The sequence below is a fragment of the Zootermopsis nevadensis genome, unplaced genomic scaffold, assembly GCF_977971745.1.
Source record: "Zootermopsis nevadensis isolate Lab colony 2312 unplaced genomic scaffold, Znev_1.0 Znev_ptg000017l, whole genome shotgun sequence".
Classification (NCBI taxonomy): domain Eukaryota; kingdom Metazoa; phylum Arthropoda; class Insecta; order Blattodea; family Termopsidae; genus Zootermopsis; species Zootermopsis nevadensis.
The window spans coordinates 17,036,690-17,057,583 of NW_028259149.1; the positions used below are offsets into that span (position 1 = coordinate 17,036,690).

Consider the following 20,894-nt stretch of genomic DNA (forward strand, 5'->3'; position numbering starts at 1 on the left):
TACATGAAACGTCTGCCTTCATAATTTTCAATAGTCTTGAAATACGAGCCACTGTTGTATCCTGTCCTGTAGTTATAAAATAAATTTTGATTAATTTAGGAAAAAACCTAATAACAGCCGTTGTGTGAAATTAATAAATTGTGCTGATACTGAAAACGAATTAATTCATAAACTGAAACTGACTGTGACGAGTTATGACATGTATTGATGAATTTATCGAAATCGTAACCTGTCAAAACAACATATCACATCAAACACTTGTACTATTCGTTAGGCATCTTTTATAAGTTTTTTCCGAAAGCCTCAAGGGGAGATAGAATGGTCGACATAATCGATCAAAGACCGTTTTTACATCGCAATGACACAAGCAAAATTCTGATCTGTTTAAATGAATCCAAATTTTGCCCGTAGTGGTTGATAACCCACATTACAGTCTAAATATAAAGAAATTCGATCTGTGAATTAATAACATTAATGTCACAGCAGTGTAAGAAAAGTCGAAATATGAGCGGGAATTACGTCACAATTAAAACCACTGCGTATTCAGATTTACGTCGTCGCTAAAATGTGGTATTCTGCCAGCGTCTCAGTGGAACCTGTTATCTTCATTTCACTTGTCGTGAAGATGGAGGCGATAGGTTCCTCCGAAACGATTGTAACCGCCTGCAAGACTAGACGGCTTCAGAACCCTGAAGACCACAGTGAAGAGACGACAAATTGCTCTTAAATCTGAACACAATGGAGGATCTGTCAATCATTACCATAAATACTGCGATTATTCTGGAAGTTAAAGCCATGCGATTGGAATCTGTTAGTGGCATTAACGAGACTCCTAACACGCGATCAGTAACTAATCCCTTAAAGTGGAGCCATTTTAGTTAAACTAATAATAGTCTCGCAGAACTTGCAAAGAAATTCTCCCCCCCCCCACCCCTCTCGCCTCTGTTATTGTAGCCGAAGTTTTTTTCTGTGCTCGCCTTTGGTTCTATCCTGTGCCAGGTTCTACTAGATCACGTCACAACCTACTTCTTTAAAATCCATTTTAATATTATCCGCTCATATACGAGTACTGTCGTTTCTCCCAACTGGTCCCGTCCCTTGAGACTTTCCCGATAAAATTTTTTGTGTGTATTTCTTATGTCACCCATGCGTCCTACATGTCAGACCAATCACATTCTTTATGTTTATCATCGTAATACTTGTTTAAAAAAATCAGTTACGTTCACTTAGATGAAGGCGTAACGCTTCAGTCAAACCCAACAGACGCTGATAAATCGGAAAAAATATTGAGGGACAGTGAGTACATAATGCAGACAAAATTGTTTTATTCTTTTCCTAAAGTCCCTCGTCAAATTCAGATGCGACCAGCGCTCGCTTTCCTTACCATGGGATTTCGTTTGTGCCCTTAATGAGGAGCTCCCGGCGATCCTGTTCCCTGGCGAGGAACTCCTTGTTGCTCGCCCACACCAGCTGACTCAACATGGCACATAAATGGGTCGCGTCCGACTCTCTGAACCAGTAGCCACCTTTAACCGTTGTCAGGACGCCCATAATGCAGTCGTATAGCGCGTAACTGGCTTGGACCCGACACTTGAAGAATTATTTTTCATTTATTCTAGTCTAGCGGTTAGAACGCTGGCCTTGTAATCCTGGGGTCTCGGGTTCGATTCCCGGCGGTGCCCGAATTTATAACTTGTGTTGGGCAAGGCCGTGGTCTAGGCAACACGGAGTTTTCCTCCGTGGCATCCCAACAATTACTCCATTCACACACAGAAGAAGGCAATGGCAAACCACTTCTGGATCATCTGCCAAGAACGTATATGAACAGGTCCCAGTCCGAGAAAAGGATGGAAGGATCCTGTTCATATGGACCTGTCGTCAGACAGAACACTAAATAATAATAAGATGAGGTGGTCTAGCGGTTAGAACGCTGGCCTTGTAATCCTGGGATCTCGGGTTCGATTCCCGGCGGTGCCCGAATTTATAACCTGTGTTGGGCAAGGCCGTGGTCTAGGCAACACGGAGTTCTCCTCCGTGGCATCCCAACAATTACTCCATTCACACACAGAAGAAGGCAATGGCAAACCACTTCTGGATCATCTGCCAAGAACGTATATGAACAGGTCCCAGTCCGAGAAAAGGATGGAAGGATCCTGTTCATATGGACCTGTACTCAGACAGAACACTAAATAATATAATAATACGTATTCAAATACGCCAGCAATGATATAAATTAAAATGTAACTATGATTCTAACGAATAAGCTCCAGAGTGGAATTACACTCAAAAATGTCCATATAATAATTAGATGAGTTTATCATCTCAATTTCTGTGTGTGTCGGCAGATTGTAGGGCTTCTGCCCCAGGGCAATTCTTTTGGAGAGAGGATGAGATGACCCTCTAACACACTTTTCAGTGCTGGTAACGGCTTCTTCCACTGGAGTTGAAATCGTTTGTTTGTTTGTTTGTTTTCCTTCTTCTTTCGTTTCAAATAAATCATTTCACAGCTTCGGACTTTCTTGATAGAATTAGTTTCTAAAGCAACGTGAAAGTCTGGACAATTATCTTAAGAATCTTCTTACCGTTCATCAATTGTTCTTGTATTCACCGCGTAGTTTGAAAACATAGTTTAAAACTGATAAAGACGTAAATGAAGAGATGAGAGAAGAATCAAATATAGAATTACACTAAATAAATATTAAAAATTATTATATAATCGCCCCACTTATCTTCTAACATTGACATTGTTTAATGTACAATTGTTAAATTTAAAGAATCATTGTAATGGTTGTGTATAAAATAATTTGCATGGAATTTATAGAATATTTAGATTTTGATTTCGTTGTACATACTGGCGAACCATTTAAATGTTCCAACAGAGATCGATCATAAATGTAAATGGGCTACATATGATTTTATTGTATTTACTGAAGAAATGCTCGATAATTTAATACTGAAAATTCGTGCGGAGATGGGCTATAAATTTTAGTTGTAATAGATTACGTATTTTGACTGGAACATTGTTTACAACATTTGCGAAATATTTGTGTTAGTTCTGACAAATTTCAGGACGGAATAATCTATGGTTAGTGCTTATGTTTTACAGAAACAGATCACAAAGTTGTTTAACTGTACATTAATAATTTATGACAGTCTGTAGCTTCAAGAAAACATTATACATTCCATAAATTATTGTTTAAGCACAAATATCGTTTCATTCAAATCTGTATTTTAAAATAAATTCTTCGCCTACACAAATTGAAGATGTCATTAAATTTCATCTGCTCTGTCGCTCTTTTTCTGGGGTGTCTGAGAAATTTGTAGACCCCAATGACCAGCGGGGATGATGATGTACAAAACTGAGAACAATCATGTACTAGTTTCCGGACGATTGAATAAAAATGAATAACAAATTACCTAACGCTGTAAGACCATGAAACAGAGTCCATGTGAAGATAACACTACTCTCAGCTAATCAAGAAATTCCACTATTTTTATGAAAGATAAAGTTTTATTACCATCTTTACAAGAGACCGCCAACTATCTTTTATAAGCCCTCAAAAGCTATTTCCTTAAGGTCCTGTTTGGTATAAGCAACCTATATATTCCTAGGTCTTCCAAATAATTTCTTTCCTTAAGGTTTTCCAACCGTAATTATTACTCATACTACCCATGCTTTCTACATGCTCCGCTCATCTCATGTTCCTTGGAACATATGTGCATTCTTATTTTTAGAGCAGCATGTAAAAGAATGTGATGGAAAGAGGACTGGAAAGGTTTCCTCTTTGGAAAACACGTAAATTCCAAAAGTGTTTTACAGTATTCTCTGCGCGCATTACCGTCGATTAATCTCCAATAGCATAATCTCCACACCAAATCTCATAAAATTCCTTCCATCCATCCCCGAGTTATTATTAATACGTCGTTGAGATTATAGTTCGCAATGCCATTGATAGATGGCACCACCTGATTCAGCTGCTATTTTAAGCATCGTTACAGAACTCTCACTGTTATTAAAACACGCAATTTCCCATAAACTTCTCAAGAAAGACTCTGTATCAAGAGGTTAGTATGTCTTTTGCATTCCCACGAAGTTCGGACTGACGTCTTTGTTTCACGCTTACGACACTGTGGAATTCTTCGCGTTCCATCCCTCTGCCTTGGCCTTGATTCTTGACCGCGAAGGTTTGATCAAGTTGTCTGAGAACGGAAATACGTCCAGCATACCAGCAACTGGAATTTCCTTCTGCTAGAAACATCCGTACATTCAACCCAGTGGAAATCGAGGACATGCAGACGTAATGGTTGACAAATGCATTACTATTGCCATCTGTCGGAGAAGAGATGAACTACGTAAGTTCAACTATTCTACTTCGTTATTTATCCACCAGATGGTAGTGGTAGTCAATAACAATTCTATCGAAATTCTTTTACACAATTTCTGATTTAAACGAAAATTGAAAATTAATTTAGGAAATATGTTGCGAAATTTAGAATGTTTAATAAGATAGGAATAAACACAACAATGGCATATTATTTAACGCTTTAATATATATCAATAGTTGCTAATACCTGAAGTTTGAAACAAAAGAACGTTATCATTATCCGTTGGAATTCTTATTTAAGAAGTAGTCTTTCAGCCAAAACACATCATCATGTCTGAAGGCAGTTCAATACTGCCAGAAGATTTTCTCTGTACCTCGTGCTTTCTTTGATAAAGTGCGTAGTTCACCATTGTCGACTATTTATCTTTTCCTTCTTTCATTTCACAGAAATATACAGCTCAGATTCGACGACGTCATGTTTGCAAACACTGTTTTCAGGTGTTTACAAGCATTGAGTGTTCATCTGTGTTACATAAAATTCAGTTTGTTATTACGGTGTACTAACACAGCTCTACAATTTTCAGTTTTGACACTAGATGGCACTACGTTCTATTTTGCAAGGTCTGCTGCCATTAGAACAGCTTTCAGAAATTCCTTGGTTAATAATGATGATGATGATTATTTTTATAATGATGACGACGACGATAATTATAATTATAATAATGCTGTGTAAGATTTGAGGTTTCCACAGCGATGAGTATGAAGATTTCTGTCTTCTGGGTTGTTGCGCTGTGTAGTCTGGTCGATGTTAACCAACGTTTCAGAGGTCATACTGCCTCCGTCATCAGGGCGATGAGTATGAAGATTTCTGTCTTCTGGGTTGTTGCGCTGTGTAGTCTGGTCGATGTTAACCAACGTTTCAGAGGTCATACTGCCTCCATCATCAGGGCGTTGAGTATGAAGATTTCTGTCTTCTGGGTTGTTGCGCTGTGTAGTCTGGTCGATGTTAACCAACGTTTCAGAGGTCATACTGCCTCCGTCATCAGAGTATGAAGATTTCCGTCTTCTGGGTTATTGCGCTGTGTAGTCTGGTCGATGTTTACCAACGTTTCAGAGGTCATACTGCCTCCGTCATCAGAGTATGAAGATTTCCGTCTTCTGGGTTATTGCGCTGTGTAGTCTGGTCGATGTTTACCAACGTTTCAGAGGTCATACTGCCTCCGTCATCAGAGTATGAAGATTTCCGTCTTCTGTGTTGTTCCGCCGTGTAGTATGGTAGACGTTTATCGACGTTTCAGAGGTCATACAGCCTCCGTCATCAGGGCGATGAGTATGAAGATTTCTGTCTTCTGGGTTGTTGCGCTGTGTAGTCTGGTCGATGTTTACCAACGTTTCAGAGGTCATACAGCCTCCGTCATCAGGGCGATGAGTATGAAGATTTCCGTCTTCTGGGTTATTGCGCTGTGTAGTCTGGTCGATGTTTACCAACGTTTCAGAGGTCATACTGCCTCCGTCATCAGAGTATGAAGATTTCCGTCTTCTGGGTTATTGCGCTGTGTAGTCTGGTCGATGTTTACCAACGTTTCAGAGGTCATACTGCCTCCGTCATCAGAGTATGAAGATTTCCGTCTTCTGTGTTGTTCCGCCGTGTAGTATGGTAGACGTTTATCGACGTTTCAGAGGTCATACAGCCTCCGTCATCAGGGCGATGAGTATGAAGATTTCCGTCTTCTGGGTTATTGCGCTGTGTAGTCTGGTCGATGTTTACCAACGTTTCAGAGGTCATACTGCCTCCGTCATCAGAGTATGAAGATTTCCGTCTTCTGGGTTATTGCGCTGTGTAGTCTGGTCGATGTTTACCAACGTTTCAGAGGTCATACTGCCTCCGTCATCAGAGTATGAAGATTTCCGTCTTCTGGGTTATTGCGCTGTGTAGTCTGGTCGATGTTTACCAACGTTTCAGAGGTCATACTGCCTCCGTCATCAGAGTATGAAGATTTCCGTCTTCTGTGTTGTTCCGCCGTGTAGTATGGTAGACGTTTATCGACGTTTCAGAGGTCATACAGCCTCCGTCATCAGGGCGATGAGTATGAAGATTTCTGTCTTCTGGGTTGTTGCGCTGTGTAGTCTGGTCGATGTTTACCAACGTTTCAGAGGTCATACTGCCTCCGTCATCAGAGTATGAAGATTTCCGTCTTCTGGGTTATTGCGCTGTGTAGTCTGGTCGATGTTTACCAACGTTTCAGAGGTCATACTGCCTCCGTCATCAGAGTATGAAGATTTCCGTCTTCTGGGTTGTTGCGCTGTGTAGTCTGGTCGATGTTAACCAACGTTTCATAGGTCATACTGCCTCCATCATCAGGGCGATGAGTATGAAGATTCCTGTCTTCTGGGTTGTTGCGCTGTGTAGTCTGGTCGATGTTAACCAACGTTTCATAGGTCATACTGCCTCAATCATCAGGGCGATGAAGATTTCTGTCTTCTGGGTTGTTGCGCTGTGTAGTCTGGTCGATGTTAACCAACGTTTCAGAGGTCATATTGCCTCCGTCATTGCAGAAATCTTCAATAATAATGCTGTTTATATTGGGGTAAGCAGGAAGCTGACGACTCAGCTCAATTTAGTACAGAGGTTAATAATGTGTGGAGTTTTAACTCTATTATTAATCTTATTAAAGTCATGTTCATTTTCTTTATTAAAATACTAATTACAGAAGCATATTACAGTGCTAAATAAACTTACAATATTCCATAACTTTAAGAAAGAAACAAATTAACTGTACACAATGTGACAAAAGTACAGAATAAAAATAGTAACAGTGCATGCATGTGAATGTACAATTAATTAGACACTTATCGCAGTGGCTAAGGAATGGAAGATGGCTTGAAGACTTGGACTGTGCGTTCGAATTATGTTTCAAACTTGGTTTTGCCCGCGGTTTCCTGTATTGTGCTATCCTGTGTAGGAAGAGGCCTTTCGATGGATCGATTCCCCCTTCCAAGGAATCCTACCAAATAATTGAAAGATTAGTTTTCGAAATTAACTCTGACCTGAAACAAGCCAGGAGCCCTAATCCACAAAATCTAAGAGAATAAGCATGATAAGAATAGTTTTTAATAAATATTAAATGTCCAGAATTCTTTGTGAATAAAATCACATGCTTTAGCTGAACAATACTGTGAATTATTTCAACTGTGAAATTACAACAAATATAGTTGCGGACAGTTAGAATTATTTCAAGCATGGATTATTAAATTCCACATGAGAATGTGGTTACAAAAACAGTTCTTAGTTGAAGGTCTTTAAAATCTAAGATCATCATTCATATAAGGGCAGGTATTTTACGACAGTATATTGACTACATATGTTACTTGGTGTGTGTAATAAGGTGGATTGGCCTTAGATACCATGGACACGAAGTCTTTGCCTGTTTAAATGTTTCATCCTGGCACCCGCCTTTTGGAACATTACAAAGAAAATGAACTGACAACCGCTTTGCAAATTTTTGCAGTTATTTATTTAATTAATATATACAAGTCTTTTCATAAACCTATTTTTTTTTATTTTTACCATGTGATGTATATTCCGCCAATGTTTTATGTTGAAGTATTCTGGTCATGACCTTAATATGCATTTCGTACAATTAAAATCGTAATATATCCCTTCATTAAGTTCATTCTTATTATTGTGTATATCTATCTGATCTTAATTTGTTTTTATTATTAAGAGTGATGATAATACTAGAGAAGATAGTTTGCTGTAACCGAAAGATAATAAATATGCAAACAAAAATGTTGGATCCTTGGGAGAAAATGAGAAATTAATGATAACGCTGTCATAAAACCCGGTTGGACGACAAGCGTAGATGGGAGGATATTATTAAAATGGATCTTACATCATTAGGTTGTGCAGGTGTACACTGGTATGGCTCATGATGGCTCATGGAGTATCTTCTGAGCAGCTGAGTGTCAGCTTCTCAAGAAGAACTCTGCTCTGTGGAAATGGTGTTTAAGGAGAAAACAGGATATGAACGTAGAAATACAGTAAATGGGTTACAATGACCACGTTAAGTTTCCGTCCACGGGGAAATAACATATTATTAGATCTTGCAATTTTTGGACACTAGTATCAACAGGTTATTGAAACAAATCAACAGAAAAGATAACAAATATGATTTATTACTAACTTATTTAACAACGCTGTTTCTAAAACAGGACTATGGAGTCCAATGTATGTTATTTCGAATCCTTGGAGTTCCTTTTTACTCCACATAAGTCTCGTGTTCTGCCAAACTAATTTATAATAAATTAAGAACACAGCTGACAGCAGTTTAGGTAACTTGTGTGCAGTTATACTGCTACACTTCATCTTTTATTGAAATGCTTGTAACCCCTGTAGGCAAATTCTTGCGCGCTGTTTTGGTCTCTGAAGGCTACAGGAGACGACACCACTCCAGAAGGATCATATTCCTCGTCCTGTGAGGATGAGGACTGGCTCTCCGAGTCCCTCCCATATGCACTGCCGTAGTAAGATGGCGGCCCGCCTGGTGACCCACTGGAACATTACGAACATTTAAGCAAGGCGCGCCGAAAGACGGAAACAGAAACAATAGAAATGCTTTACAATAAGTAAGTGTATTTTCATATGCAAAGATATTATCATCGAATTCAAGGATCTTCATTAATATTAGTTGTCCTGGGTTCGAATTTTCACCTTAACTAAGCGTTTGGTGATTTTCTTCAGTCATTCCAGGCAAAGCTGAAACTGTCTTAAAATATGCTACGATTGCTTCAACCCATATGCATTTCCTTTCAGATTCGTCATTTGGAATCGTATTAACTAACTAACTAGATGGCTTACCGAACCCGAAGGTTCATCACCGAATTAACCAAAGCCCTCCACCGGACCCTGTCCTGGGCCAACAAAATCCAGTCTCCTTCAACTCCTATCTCCCATAGATCCCGCCTGAGATTATCCTCCCATCTACGTCTAGGTCTCCCCAGCGGTCTCTTCCCCTCAGGCTTCCCGACCAATACCAATACCAATTCGGGATCGTATTAGTAAGTTATTTGAAAAACATTGTAAAATAATAAAAGGTTTAACAGACGTCAAGGATAAGGTTCCATGATCTGGTATGTCCCTACTTAAGCCCAGATATAAAACAATGACAGGTTTTAAGACAATAAGCTGGTAATATTTAAGATTTTTTCAGATGTGAATATGATGATGCCTGTCTTCTAGAATTGCTTGCCGTGGAAATTTACCGACGTTTCAAAGGTGCTTACTACCTCCATAACCATAATCATGATGATGGAGGCAGAAAGCACCTCTGAAACGTCGGTAAACTTCTACCTGACTACACGGCGCAACATCCCATAAGACGACCATCATCAACAAGCATGCAGTATGCATTTTGTTGAGTTAAATAACGATTGGTCGCAAAACTCCAGTTCATGTTAATGTTGTACCGTAGTTTTCTTTTAAGGGGCTTCAAAATTTAAGTTTCTCAAAAGATATCCCTGCGAAAATGCTGTACGCGTTTTTTTTTTTTTGGTCTATTTAAAAGCCCCCTCTTAGCCGCCTAGATTTTACTAGTTTAACGATGCTATATGCCGGATAAATCGCCAAGTTTATCGTTCTATAATGCCTTCAAATGATCCTTACTTAATCCTTCTGAAGTTTTAATATTATTAAAAAGTATTGTTTTCAGGTGCTTACAATTAATGTTTTTGCCTAAAAATAATAAACATCGTTTGACACTCATATAAAATCTGGCAAATTCATTGCTGTATCCCCTTTAATCTTCAGGGTTTTGGAAGTAAGCGAGATAACAGGAAAGTGGCTGTCTTCAGGGATGTTGAACCGTCCAGTCTGGTAGACAATTACTGACGTTTCAGAGGAAGGTGTTGTCTCAATCTTAAGCAAGCTCCTCTAAAACGTCAATCAAAGTCTACCAGACTCCACGATACAACATTCCTGAAGACAGTAATTTTCAAATTCATCGCCGTAAGAACCAAATATATTACTTAAATGATAATAGTTTTCTGGATACAAAATAACAAACATTTCCAGAATCTTTCCTTATGGTTTTATCTTCAACTTGATTTCTGTTTGTTAGTAAAATTTCTTGTAGCTTAGAGTATAGAGCGAGCTACGGTATTTCAGTTTTATCCCCATATCAAACGTTAGAAACATTAGACACGGAAAACTACCTGAAGTAGTGGTGTCCACTTGCCAGGCCAGCTGGTGAGTATTGGTGCTTGTGATGCGGAGGCTGGTGGTAGAAACTGCTGTGGCCGTAACTTCCATAATTTTGATGTAAGTCAGGCTTACAAAGCTTGAAGAACCCAATGAGTCCTGGAATTACGAGAGCCAAGAATCCAAGCAGCTTCTTGAAGGATGCGAGTCCAAGAATTAGAGGTAGAAACAGGAGAAGCTTCAGTTTGAACAACTTCAGGATGATCAACAGCGGAATGAACAGCTTCTTCAACTTGGTCCGAGCTGAAACAGTCATCGTTGAGTTCAAAGCAAAAACCAATAATATAGATGTCGTCTCTACGTTTTTGTATGTATATTTTTTATACCAATTCACTTCTAAATAAAGCAACAATTTCGCCTAGACTCATACAGACATAAACTCCAAGACAAATAAGATACGCGCCTGTCAGGATTAAATATAACGTCACAGCTAAATAATTAAAATTATGATATTTTATTATATTTATTCTTTTTGATTTTTATTTTTCTAATTTTTTGCATAATTTGCCAAATCTGGTAAAAGTAAGACGCTTTAAAACTAGATTACTACCTCATAGTGTATATTTCGATGTTTCAAGTTGTTTTAAGTATATAAGAACTATAGTTATGCATGAACAGGGTAATAATCTGCATGATTCTATATTAATTTTGAATCAAATAAAATGCAGTCCTTCATCACGTTCCTAAATTTAAATACGGTTATATTTTCGCGCCCATAATTGCCCAAAAAAATCTTAGTGTAGTGACGATATTTTTAATGATTATTTCTTTAAACTGCTAAGAGTCCTTGGTTAAAACATTATCGCAACACTGGTTATTGTGAATCGATATTAGGTTGATCACAGTGGTCAGGCTGTTCATCATGATTGATCGAATACTGGGTTCATGGGTTTGAATCCTACTTGAAGCATAGACGTTGTGTATTGTGCTATCCTGTACAGAGGCTTTGCAGTGGGATCCCTCCCTCTAGATCTCTAACATTGGGTCTGAAAAGCGGGAAAATCTCCAGACGATCAAAGTTCCAGGGGGGTATCGAAACGTCGAACAAGAAAAATAATAATAAATCCATCAAATTTTATCGCTATAACGTTTGTTTTCTCGTCGTGAGACCAATGTAATCATGAGACGAACATCAGAATATACCAGATTTATAAAAGTAATGGAACAGATGTGGAGGAAACTACTCTTTCTCTAAGAATTGGTTCGTGAAAAAACATGTCTTATTCAAGTCGTTCAGTAAAAAGTCTGTCCTACATCTCGGCTTTACACAACGAACCCTGATCTCACCAACGAATATCTGTTTACCGAGTCATGGAGTGAATCTGGGCCGAATATAATTCCGGTACGTACCAAATTCAAGAGACTGAGTCATCGCGTGGTAAACTTTACAACACAATTGGTGTCGAAGAAATCTCGCCATCAACATTTCGCTTAAATAATTTAAAAAAACAACAACAACATGTTCGGAGTAACTGTATAATAATAAATCTACGTACTCCATCAATACCTTACACACATTTTTCTTATATTTTAGACCCACTGCAGTTTCGTTTCAGTATTATAAAGTATAAATTACATTTGTCACAGTTCCTTATCGTTTTGTAACAAGTGTAAACGAATTACAACTCCTTCCGTGTTATTGGTCTGTATCCAAGTACCCGTTGATGATGACCGGTAAAGACATAACGTCACGGGCGAGTGTTTAAGTATTCGTATTCGAGAGGTCCCGAATTCAAATCTCAATGGTTTTCGTCAGTCCCTCCATGCAATCACCGGGTTAGTACTTTAAATTACACCACGAACGATTCCTTCCATATTCTTTCTCATTTATTATACTTTAATCATCCTATCATACAACGCTATAATCTATAATCTAAGCTACCGATAACGTCATTAAAACATAAATGAAATAAAAATACGAAAGAATTTTGAAATGTCGGGTGCAGTGAATGTAATATTGAGGAGTATTATTTGATGATTGTAATTACGTTATCAACACAGATAACTTTTTTTTGTTGGAAAATTAATAAATTCGAAATTAGTTTATAGTTGCTAAATAGTATCTTCTGAAAGGGGAGTTAGTGTCGGCGTAGTTTTATTTCTTGAGTCGGGAGTATCTCGTGTCACTGTAAGCGTCAGTAAGACACGTAGTGATTAGGTCTACAGCTAACCTACATGCTTAAACTGGCGTGAGATTGCATCAGGTAACTCCGTTATTCTAAAGTTAGTATTCCATCCAGTACGTTTTAAAGGTACACATGCCAATAAGGAGTTGGAGTCCGTGACAACCCGTTATTCAGTCGCAGAGATTAATAGTAAACGTCATTAAATGAAGAACGTCTTTCCGCATTTGAAAAATACTCGAGATAAAATTGACAACAGTAATTCCAAATGAATTTCTCTGTTGTCAACTTGTGACCGAACGTATAAGAACACTCTAAATGCATTATTCGTACCTGCTGTATGAACAGTTACCTTGTGATCGTGTAGGAGTTAACAGTTCCATAGCAGCTGTTGGTATGGAGGACTCAGAACTGTGTCTTAATCTTAAAAGGGATATTGATTATACTAAATCCTAGCCTTCGTTCTCTCCCTTATGTTCCTCAGGCGAATGTGGGGATAATATCAGCTCCTGTCAAATCCTTAGCTACTCATTATTTATCATCAGAATTGGTCTCACTAAACGCTGTGTAACCTAATCACCATCGTTAAATAATTTAGTCAGTTAACAAAACAGAATGAATTTATTGAATAATAAAAGCTCCAATATATAAACAATTTAAAGGTGTAATCCAACGAAATTTATAGATTTTGGAAGTAAATTATTTGCTATTGGCTGTCTTTTGTCTGAAGGTTAATAACACGAGACATAACAATCACAAAGAAATACTTTCCCTTATATTTTGTTAGACATTTGTCACACCGAAAAATACTTTTAATTATATTTTAAACATAATTAATTTTATATTTTATTATATGAGAACATACTTATTCTTCAAAGGATGAGCTGTTTTTGAGATATTATCTAATATAAGCAGGTTTGAAACCAACTTAAATTCACATATCCGAAAGATTTCATTCTCTCGCATCAAATTTTTTTTAAAGAAACCAATACAATTTTCGGAGACGAAACATAAAGATGGATTTAATTCTGTTTACACTAAACACCATCTCCCCTTTCTATAACTGACATAAGGCTTGGTGGATATGCGTTCGTGGTGGATACCAACCACTCAGAAACCCTTCCTTACAGAGGAGTCATGCTTTGTACTACAAGCCTCTGTTCTAGAAAATTAAATAAATTAATTTACAGACATTCTGTAAAGTTACAGCTTTCTATTCTATTCTCCACGTTTCCTGACAGTCACTTCAAATAAACTGAATTTTTGTTTACAATCCTCTCAAGTTTTACTTCTTTTATTCAAGGACAGATTAACTCTGGCGTGCGTATGTCCTCATTACAACACCTCTTTTAGGACACGTGGAGAGGCACTGACTTTCTTACCGGAAGTTCTGTGTCCGTGTCGTAGATCTACCACAATAATTTTTTAATGAAAACAAAACACATTTTTAGTAACACTGAATCCAGACAACTCTCTGTCTGGTCGATTATTTTATACTGAAATTAATTTCTATGCTATAGTCAATTAATAGTTTATTGAGTAATTATTTATTAAGCCACTCATTTAGTTAGAAGCGTTAAATTCAGAGGCCCACCTAAATTGGAAGTTAATTTTGTAATAAAACCAAAAGCAGTACTGATTACCTAAACGGTTTATTGTTTTAGAATTATGAATTAGAACAGATCAAAAATCTTAACTCTTTATAATAGGATGGGAATTAGATGATGAAGAATTTTGATTAAATCTAGGACAATGAGATTGGCCGGACATGCAGCAAATATAGTATATTAGTCGAATAACATGGAAGGAAAATATAGTTTTGTAAGCAAAGGGCTAGATGATAGAAAAATATTTAAAGAAATTTTAAACAAATACAATGTGAATGTGTGGACTTCAATAATTTTTTTAAGATATGGTCCAGTGGTAATGTGATGTACGTATTCTGGTTTCATAAACGTGGGGGAATTTCTAGAAAAGCTGAGTAGCTGCTTGTAACAAGGACAGATCCTGAACCACAGTTAAACTAAAAAAATAACAACTGAATACTCACAGAAGGGGCTTTCATTCTTGTCCTCTATTATATCGATTTCAGTTGCAATCTCATCGACAAATCGTGGAGAATACCTTCCTTCTTCGGTGACCTCGTTTGGAAATTGTACTTCTATAGCCGTGGACTTAACAAATCTCTCCACCTTCCGTAGAAGAAACTTCACGAATTGGTCCCATTCTGGTTCTTCAGCCCGAGGAGTGGACGAAAACTCGAACGTTTCTTGATGGAGCTGCCTCAGGTGTACGACAGGCATACGGATCACTTGAGCATTGTCTGTCAATGTGTATGTATCCTTGTCAAAGAACTCGTCGAGTGAGGCTAGAGCCCTAGATTTGAAACATTCAGACAAGTCGCCATTAAGACAAGCAGAATTTGCTCTTGCCAGGTATGGATCTGTGTCACTTCCAGTACCAAAGCCAATCCAATCGAGTAGATTCTTTCCTTTTCTAACGCCTCTTCCTTCAGAAGATCCATTTCCTGATGCCACAAAATTGTTTATGCCCACAGGTTGTATGGTTGTATTCATCACTGCCTTCTCTGCAGTTACTGGTGGCACTGTTGTTGTTGTAGTGGCAATACTGTCTTGGCCTACACTCTGCTCAGTCGACACTAATACCACAATACACACAAGAAACAATTCCGTCGTCACAAACTGTGATTTTTCAGATCGTGCCAACATCATTCCACCTCTCGAAATTAAACTATTTTAAGATCTGATTATTCCTTAAATTCCTGATATAAGTTATGTGTATGTAAATGACACAGTTTGATGTTGGAGCTCTGGTTTGTCAGTGTGGATTATGATGACGTAACGCTGAAGACTGGTGGTGTTCCGTTAGCCGCGCAACGGTAAACGGATTGTCATGTGGTCTTGCCGCGCGGTACTGAGATGCTCTTCGTGTGATGTCCGCCCTGCTAGCTGGAAGCCTCTAGAAAGTTAGTGAGAAATGCGTTAGTGTTGACGGCTTGTTACAACGCAAATATTGGAGAATGACGAACGAAGATCATTGTGGTTCAAAGACAGCACCAACCACCAATTTATTATTTTTTATGAGACAAAAAACAACATTTTTAGACGGGATGGATTGGATCCATCTGGCTTAGATAGTAACCGGTGCCGGGTTCTCGTGAACAAGGGAATGGACGTTCAGTTTCATAAAAAGGCGGGTAATTTGTTAACCAATATTGTTAATATTTTGCGTCATTGAGTTGTTTATTATTCGTAATTAATTCGATTATATATTTAAAACTCTGATTGACTTTCCTAGGATATTCCTACTTGTTAAACCGAATTCGGAAAGGGCCCCACTCGAATTTCTCCCGTCCATTTGTCGGCACAGTAAATTTGTAACCAGGACCCCAAAAATTTTTATTTCGAACAAGTAATACCTCGATTAACAATTCTCGTATTTTCATCTTGTATTTTAGGGCGTTCTACAAATTGCATATATTAAGATAGACGGTAAATTTTTGAGTGTGTCTATGGAATTATGATTCCGTATAGACTTGTAGGTGGTTAGCATAGGGGTAGGGACTGTCACTGATTGCGGTGTCGTGTCGTTAAAACTTTGGATGAGCCTTTCGCAGTAATTTCATCCGCAGGTTCTCCTTGGGGCGCGGAGGCCGCCCCAGACTCCACGTATGAGATATTAGCCAACAGCATCGCCTGAGCGCATAGAAATTAAAATGTAATATAAAAATAGAGGATAAAATAATAAAACCTAGTTAAATATGCAGACTGGAGTACAAGTGTCCTTGTCAGTCGAATCCTTCAACACCGAACATATCTTGTTAGGGAACTATTTAAACAAAGGTTTTTCTCTCGTAAATCTATTACGAATTATCCTTAAAATGTTACCAAGAACTCGCCACTAATCTCTGTTCTGAGTAAGATGAATCCACCACATAAATTAAAAATAAATGTCCTTAAAATTAATTGTAATGATACCCTCCCCATTTCAGTTGGGTCTCGCAGGTAAATTTTCGACTAAAATTCTGTGTGGTTTTCTCACAGCCACATCTCGTACGCCTTTATCTGATTATCATAATAATACTGATAATAATATGTTAATCAGTGAAATGTACAAGTTATGAAGCTCCTTACACGATTTTTGTCAAAAGCCAGTTGGGTCCAAATGTTTTCAAACACCCACAGTCTCTTTATTGGAGTGTCTAATTTTAACATCGAATTATGTATTTTATCCTATCTGTTGCTGCACTAGAAACAAAATGTATAATTAGAAATAGTACACAACACACAAGATTACGGAGAAAGAAACATACCGATAAAATTCAGCACTTCAAAACGAAATTACATCGCAGGAATCAAATTCACTTCGTACTTCCTCGCTCTGTTGCGTTCAAGAATTCTAGTGGTGTCTGGACCACTTACTTATAGTAGGACTCGAACGCACATGACAGTATTGTTGGGGGGGGGGGGGGGGGACTCCATCACGATTCCGGTGGAAACACCCAGCAGCTTTATTAGCGAAGGTGAAAGGGCTTTCTTTGTTCCTATAGTGTATGGAAACCATAACCTATTCCTACGATCACTGTCATAAATATCACTTAATTTCATAGGCACGGTCTGAGAAAATCAGTTAACGTAATGTACCATTTACAGCGGTATGCATGTGACTTACCGGACTTCTTAATGTAACAATTTTAAAAGGAACAAATTATATTTAAAAGTGTTTGGTTAATAATCGTGCAGTTGTTCAGCTAATGAAGAAATTCTTCGCCCAGAAGTCCGGTTCCATGTTCCCCACTGATCACTCTCTTGAACCAAATGAACCCAATCTATAATCTCCCAACTTATTCAAAATTATATTAAATAAAATTGTATTAATTACTCTTGTTTTCGTAATGATGTTTTTCTGCTGTTATTGAGCAAACGGATTAAATATTTTAATATTACTTATTTTTCTGGTGTTGTATTTTATAGTTTTTTTTTAAATTTTACTTCCTACCTGTAAGTGACTATTCAGCTCCTATCAGACACGGTAATATATAAACAGAGTCACAATTATCACACTTGCTGTTTTTGGAAGAATTTCATGAAGAAGTTTTATGTCTTTACTATTAATTTGTATGTGTTTTCTCGTTGTGTTTCCTTAACAAAGGTTTAGTTACTTATAACTAAATTTTTATTGGTGAAACAACATTATGAATAATTGTATTCGAGATGTAGACAAGAGGACGAGATTCAAAGAAAGACACAAGAAACTATGTACACTAATTTAAACTCCTGAATTTCGAAATCACTAAATCATCGAGCCCTGTATCAGTAAGAAATGGGACACACACACTCACACAGCCGACCATTTTTTAATTCATGTACACTCGTGGTTAAGCCCTTCACCAACAAATATTTTATCTCTAACAACATTTTGACGTTAATAACAATTTTTATGATTTTTAAAGATATTTCAGTATGTGAAGGAGTCGTAAAACATTAGAAGACTCAGTCCCACTCTCTGAATTGGTTTTATGGGTTCCGATATTCCGTGGGCTTGTAGATGGCTGGAAGCGACTGTTAAACATACCGTCTCCAACTTCAGAGTTAGTATCGGCCTACAAATCCACACGGCGCCAGAACCCAGATGACAGCCACAACAGACATCTCTATCCTCGTCCTCAGGTTACTGAAGGACATTGAGGACAGAGATGGACCTCGAAACGTTGGTCTTTTCATGTTTTAAGTAATATCCTGATCGAGATCCTGATGAGCTTGCTGAAACATTCGGATAGCTCCGGATTGAATCTCGACTGTTTTGACTGTGACTGAATTTTCTTTCTTTCAGTGTTCTGTCCTGCTCTGACCGTCACCACAATTCAGCAGCGTTTGAGGGCCAAATAGCACCCGAGCCGATAGCAACATCTTGTGTTGCAATGCATCATATGAACGAGTGTGAAAGTAAGATATACAACGCGGAGGAGCTCACTCACGTGGGTGGATGGGTGTTGATACAGAGAGAAGAAAGTTTGGGTTTGTTCAGGACGAACCGACCTCACACTGCTTTTACGAACTTGACTCATCACTCTCTGGTGCAAGGTTCTTCAACTTAAATCTGTATTCTGCGTCACCTATGTTAAATGTTACACTGCGTTTAATACAAGAGTGGTACAACTGATATTTTCGGAGCAGTCGTATCAAACACGTTCAGTACAACAATTCTTTTAGAAAGCTAAGTATTAAAATGTTTTCAAGTGAAACCTAAATTTCGTGTACGTAAACATTTGTCTGACATTTTTTCAGTTGTGTGTTTGAGCACAGGGTGGGAGGATAATATTAAATCTTAGAGAAATAGGATGGGGTGATATGGACTGTATTCATCTAGCTTAGAATAGGGACCAGTGGCGGGCTCTTGTGAACACGGTAATGAGCCTTTGGGTTCCATAAAATATTGGGGAACTTCTTCAGTGGCTGAGCGAACGCTGACTTCTCAGAAATGACTCGGCTCCATCGAGTAAGTGTAAAAGAACAGGCCTTCACCGAAACGTAAGTTTATGCACGAGGAATTAATAAATAAGTGTATGTTTATAAATAGAAATTTAAAGATGTAAATTCGAATGGTCATGAAACTCATTCAGTATTCGAAAAATCCCTGAACCACGAGCCCATGGAAATTCAGCAGGTTGTTGGTTTAATTCCACTGTCGATTCGACAACAGAAGACACTTTCTCTCTTACCATCTCCTTCGTTAACACTAACTCAGATAAAAACGAGTATCTTAAAGCACGAATAGTAAACCCTGGTTTTATACGCACGGATATAGGAATATTTATAAGAGAATTACGAGAATTGGTAACAGAGATTTGGACAGAATTCTAGGCATGGACGAAGGCGTCTCTGTAGCCTGTTACATAGTAGGAAAAGTCGTCCGTAGAGACAATACCAGAGGCGTCTTTTTTATTAATACCATAGACAGAGACGTAGGCGAATATTCCATCACCATTACAGGCACAGAAGCGTCCAGAAAGTCATGGCAATTCACTTTTCTTTACATTAGTTCATGTCTTTGCCAATTGAGGGCGAAGGAGGTAACACGGCTTTGAGTTTTCGATGTTTCCATCCGGGTTATAGGATACCCTAACAGGTAAGTGGGTCAGAAAAAGTTCGCGGGCCCATTAGTTAATACCTTCCCAACAGATGGCACGGCAATTCACTTATCTGTATATTAGTTTATGCCGTCGTCAATATATGGCGCTGCAGTTCACTTTTCTTTACATTAGTTCACGACCTCGCTAATATATGGCGCTCAATAATCTCAAAACTGTGCATACCGTGTAGTGTATTAGAATATAAAATAAGGAAACAAAACGAAATGTTAACACTTATACGAGGTGCGATCGGAAAGTTTCCAGACTGCGCCTATAAAAACCCGTACACTTATCTCAGGTATTAAATTCATCCATCACCCTCGAAGTAGTTCCCCTGGGAGTGAACACAACGATCCCAGCGCCGCTGCCAAGCCTGGAAGCATCCCTGGATATCTTTCTTTGTCAGCCTCTCAAGCACCATCTGCGATTCCGCCTGAATCTCTTCTATCGTCTCAAATCTCCTTCCCTTTAGCTGAATTTTCATCTTTGGGAAGAGGAAGAAGTCACACGGCGAATAAGGAGGGTGCGGGATGACGGCCATGGTGTTTGAGGCCAAAAACTGCCGAACTTTGAGGGCGGTGTGCGCTGGCGCGTTGTCATGATGCGTCGCATGTGGAGTTCTTCCTTTAGAATCAGCTGACAGGTCCCATAGCCTATCCCAACAATGTCGCACATGTCGCACAAGTCTGCCGAATCTTCGTAACATTTTCGGGCGTTGTGCTCGAAGATGGTCGTCCAGAACGCTCGTCATCATCGACAGAGGTTCGGCCATTTTTAAAACGTGAATGCCACACAAAAGTTTGTGCACGACCCATTGCGGACTCCCCAAATGCTTGTTTTAGCATTTCATAGGTTTCCGTAGCCGTTTTGGCGAGTCTTTGGCAAAATTTGATGCACACGCCATTCCGAAATCGCAGGAGGGTCGATGTAATGCACTACCAAAACGCCCGTAACTAAGAAACAAATGCTAATTCGATGATGCCGGCTGACACACTGATTCACTATGAATGTAGGCCGCACCCCCTAGCGGCAGAAGC

General features: G+C 38.5%; 1 protein-coding gene and 1 long non-coding RNA gene across 7 annotated transcripts in view; one reads left to right on the forward strand and one right to left on the reverse strand.

Annotated features, from left to right (window-relative positions):
- LOC110829473 (uncharacterized) overlaps positions 1-19,327 on the forward strand; it is a 414,372-nt gene extending 395,045 nt beyond the window's left edge. For 2 of the 5 annotated variants that reach the window (XR_015535530.1, XR_015535526.1), the window contains one exon: positions 18,558-19,327. This is a non-coding gene — a long non-coding RNA (uncharacterized LOC110829473). Of the gene's footprint in view, positions 1-8,721; positions 8,952-14,796; positions 15,038-18,557 lie in introns of those variants that run through there. The other 3 variants (XR_015535528.1, XR_015535529.1, XR_015535527.1) reach the window with 3 other exon arrangements.
- Positions 8,653-17,113, reverse strand: Osi2 (DUF1676 domain-containing protein Osi2). Of its 2 annotated transcripts, XM_022063189.2 has the most exons (4): positions 17,038-17,113; positions 14,755-15,683; positions 10,536-10,824; positions 8,653-8,877 (listed from the first exon to the last, which is right to left on the reverse strand). In XM_022063189.2, exons 2-4 carry the CDS (start codon positions 15,434-15,436, stop codon positions 8,688-8,690), a joined length of 1,161 nt encoding a protein of 386 aa, XP_021918881.1. In that variant the 5' UTR covers positions 15,437-15,683; positions 17,038-17,113; the 3' UTR covers positions 8,653-8,687. The 2 variants fall into 2 exon arrangements, with proteins under 2 accessions (XP_021918881.1, XP_087206763.1); XM_087350637.1 differs by lacking the exon at positions 17,038-17,113 and having other exon boundaries at positions 14,755-15,701.
- Positions 19,328-20,894: the final 1,567 nt, after the last annotated feature.

Bases quoted from the DNA above. Each gene is read 5' to 3' on its own strand.
- Osi2 (XM_022063189.2), bottom strand. From the start codon at position 15,436: ATGATGTTGGCACGATCTGAAAAATCACAGTTTGTGACGACGGAATTG. The intron at 10,825-14,754 runs GTGAGTATTCAG...TGACTGTTTCAG, and splicing joins CAAGAATGAAAGCCCCTTCT to CTCGGACCAAGTTGAAGAAG. The intron at 8,878-10,535 runs GTAGTTTTCCGT...GTAATGTTCCAG, and splicing joins AGTGGACACCACTACTTCAG to TGGGTCACCAGGCGGGCCGC.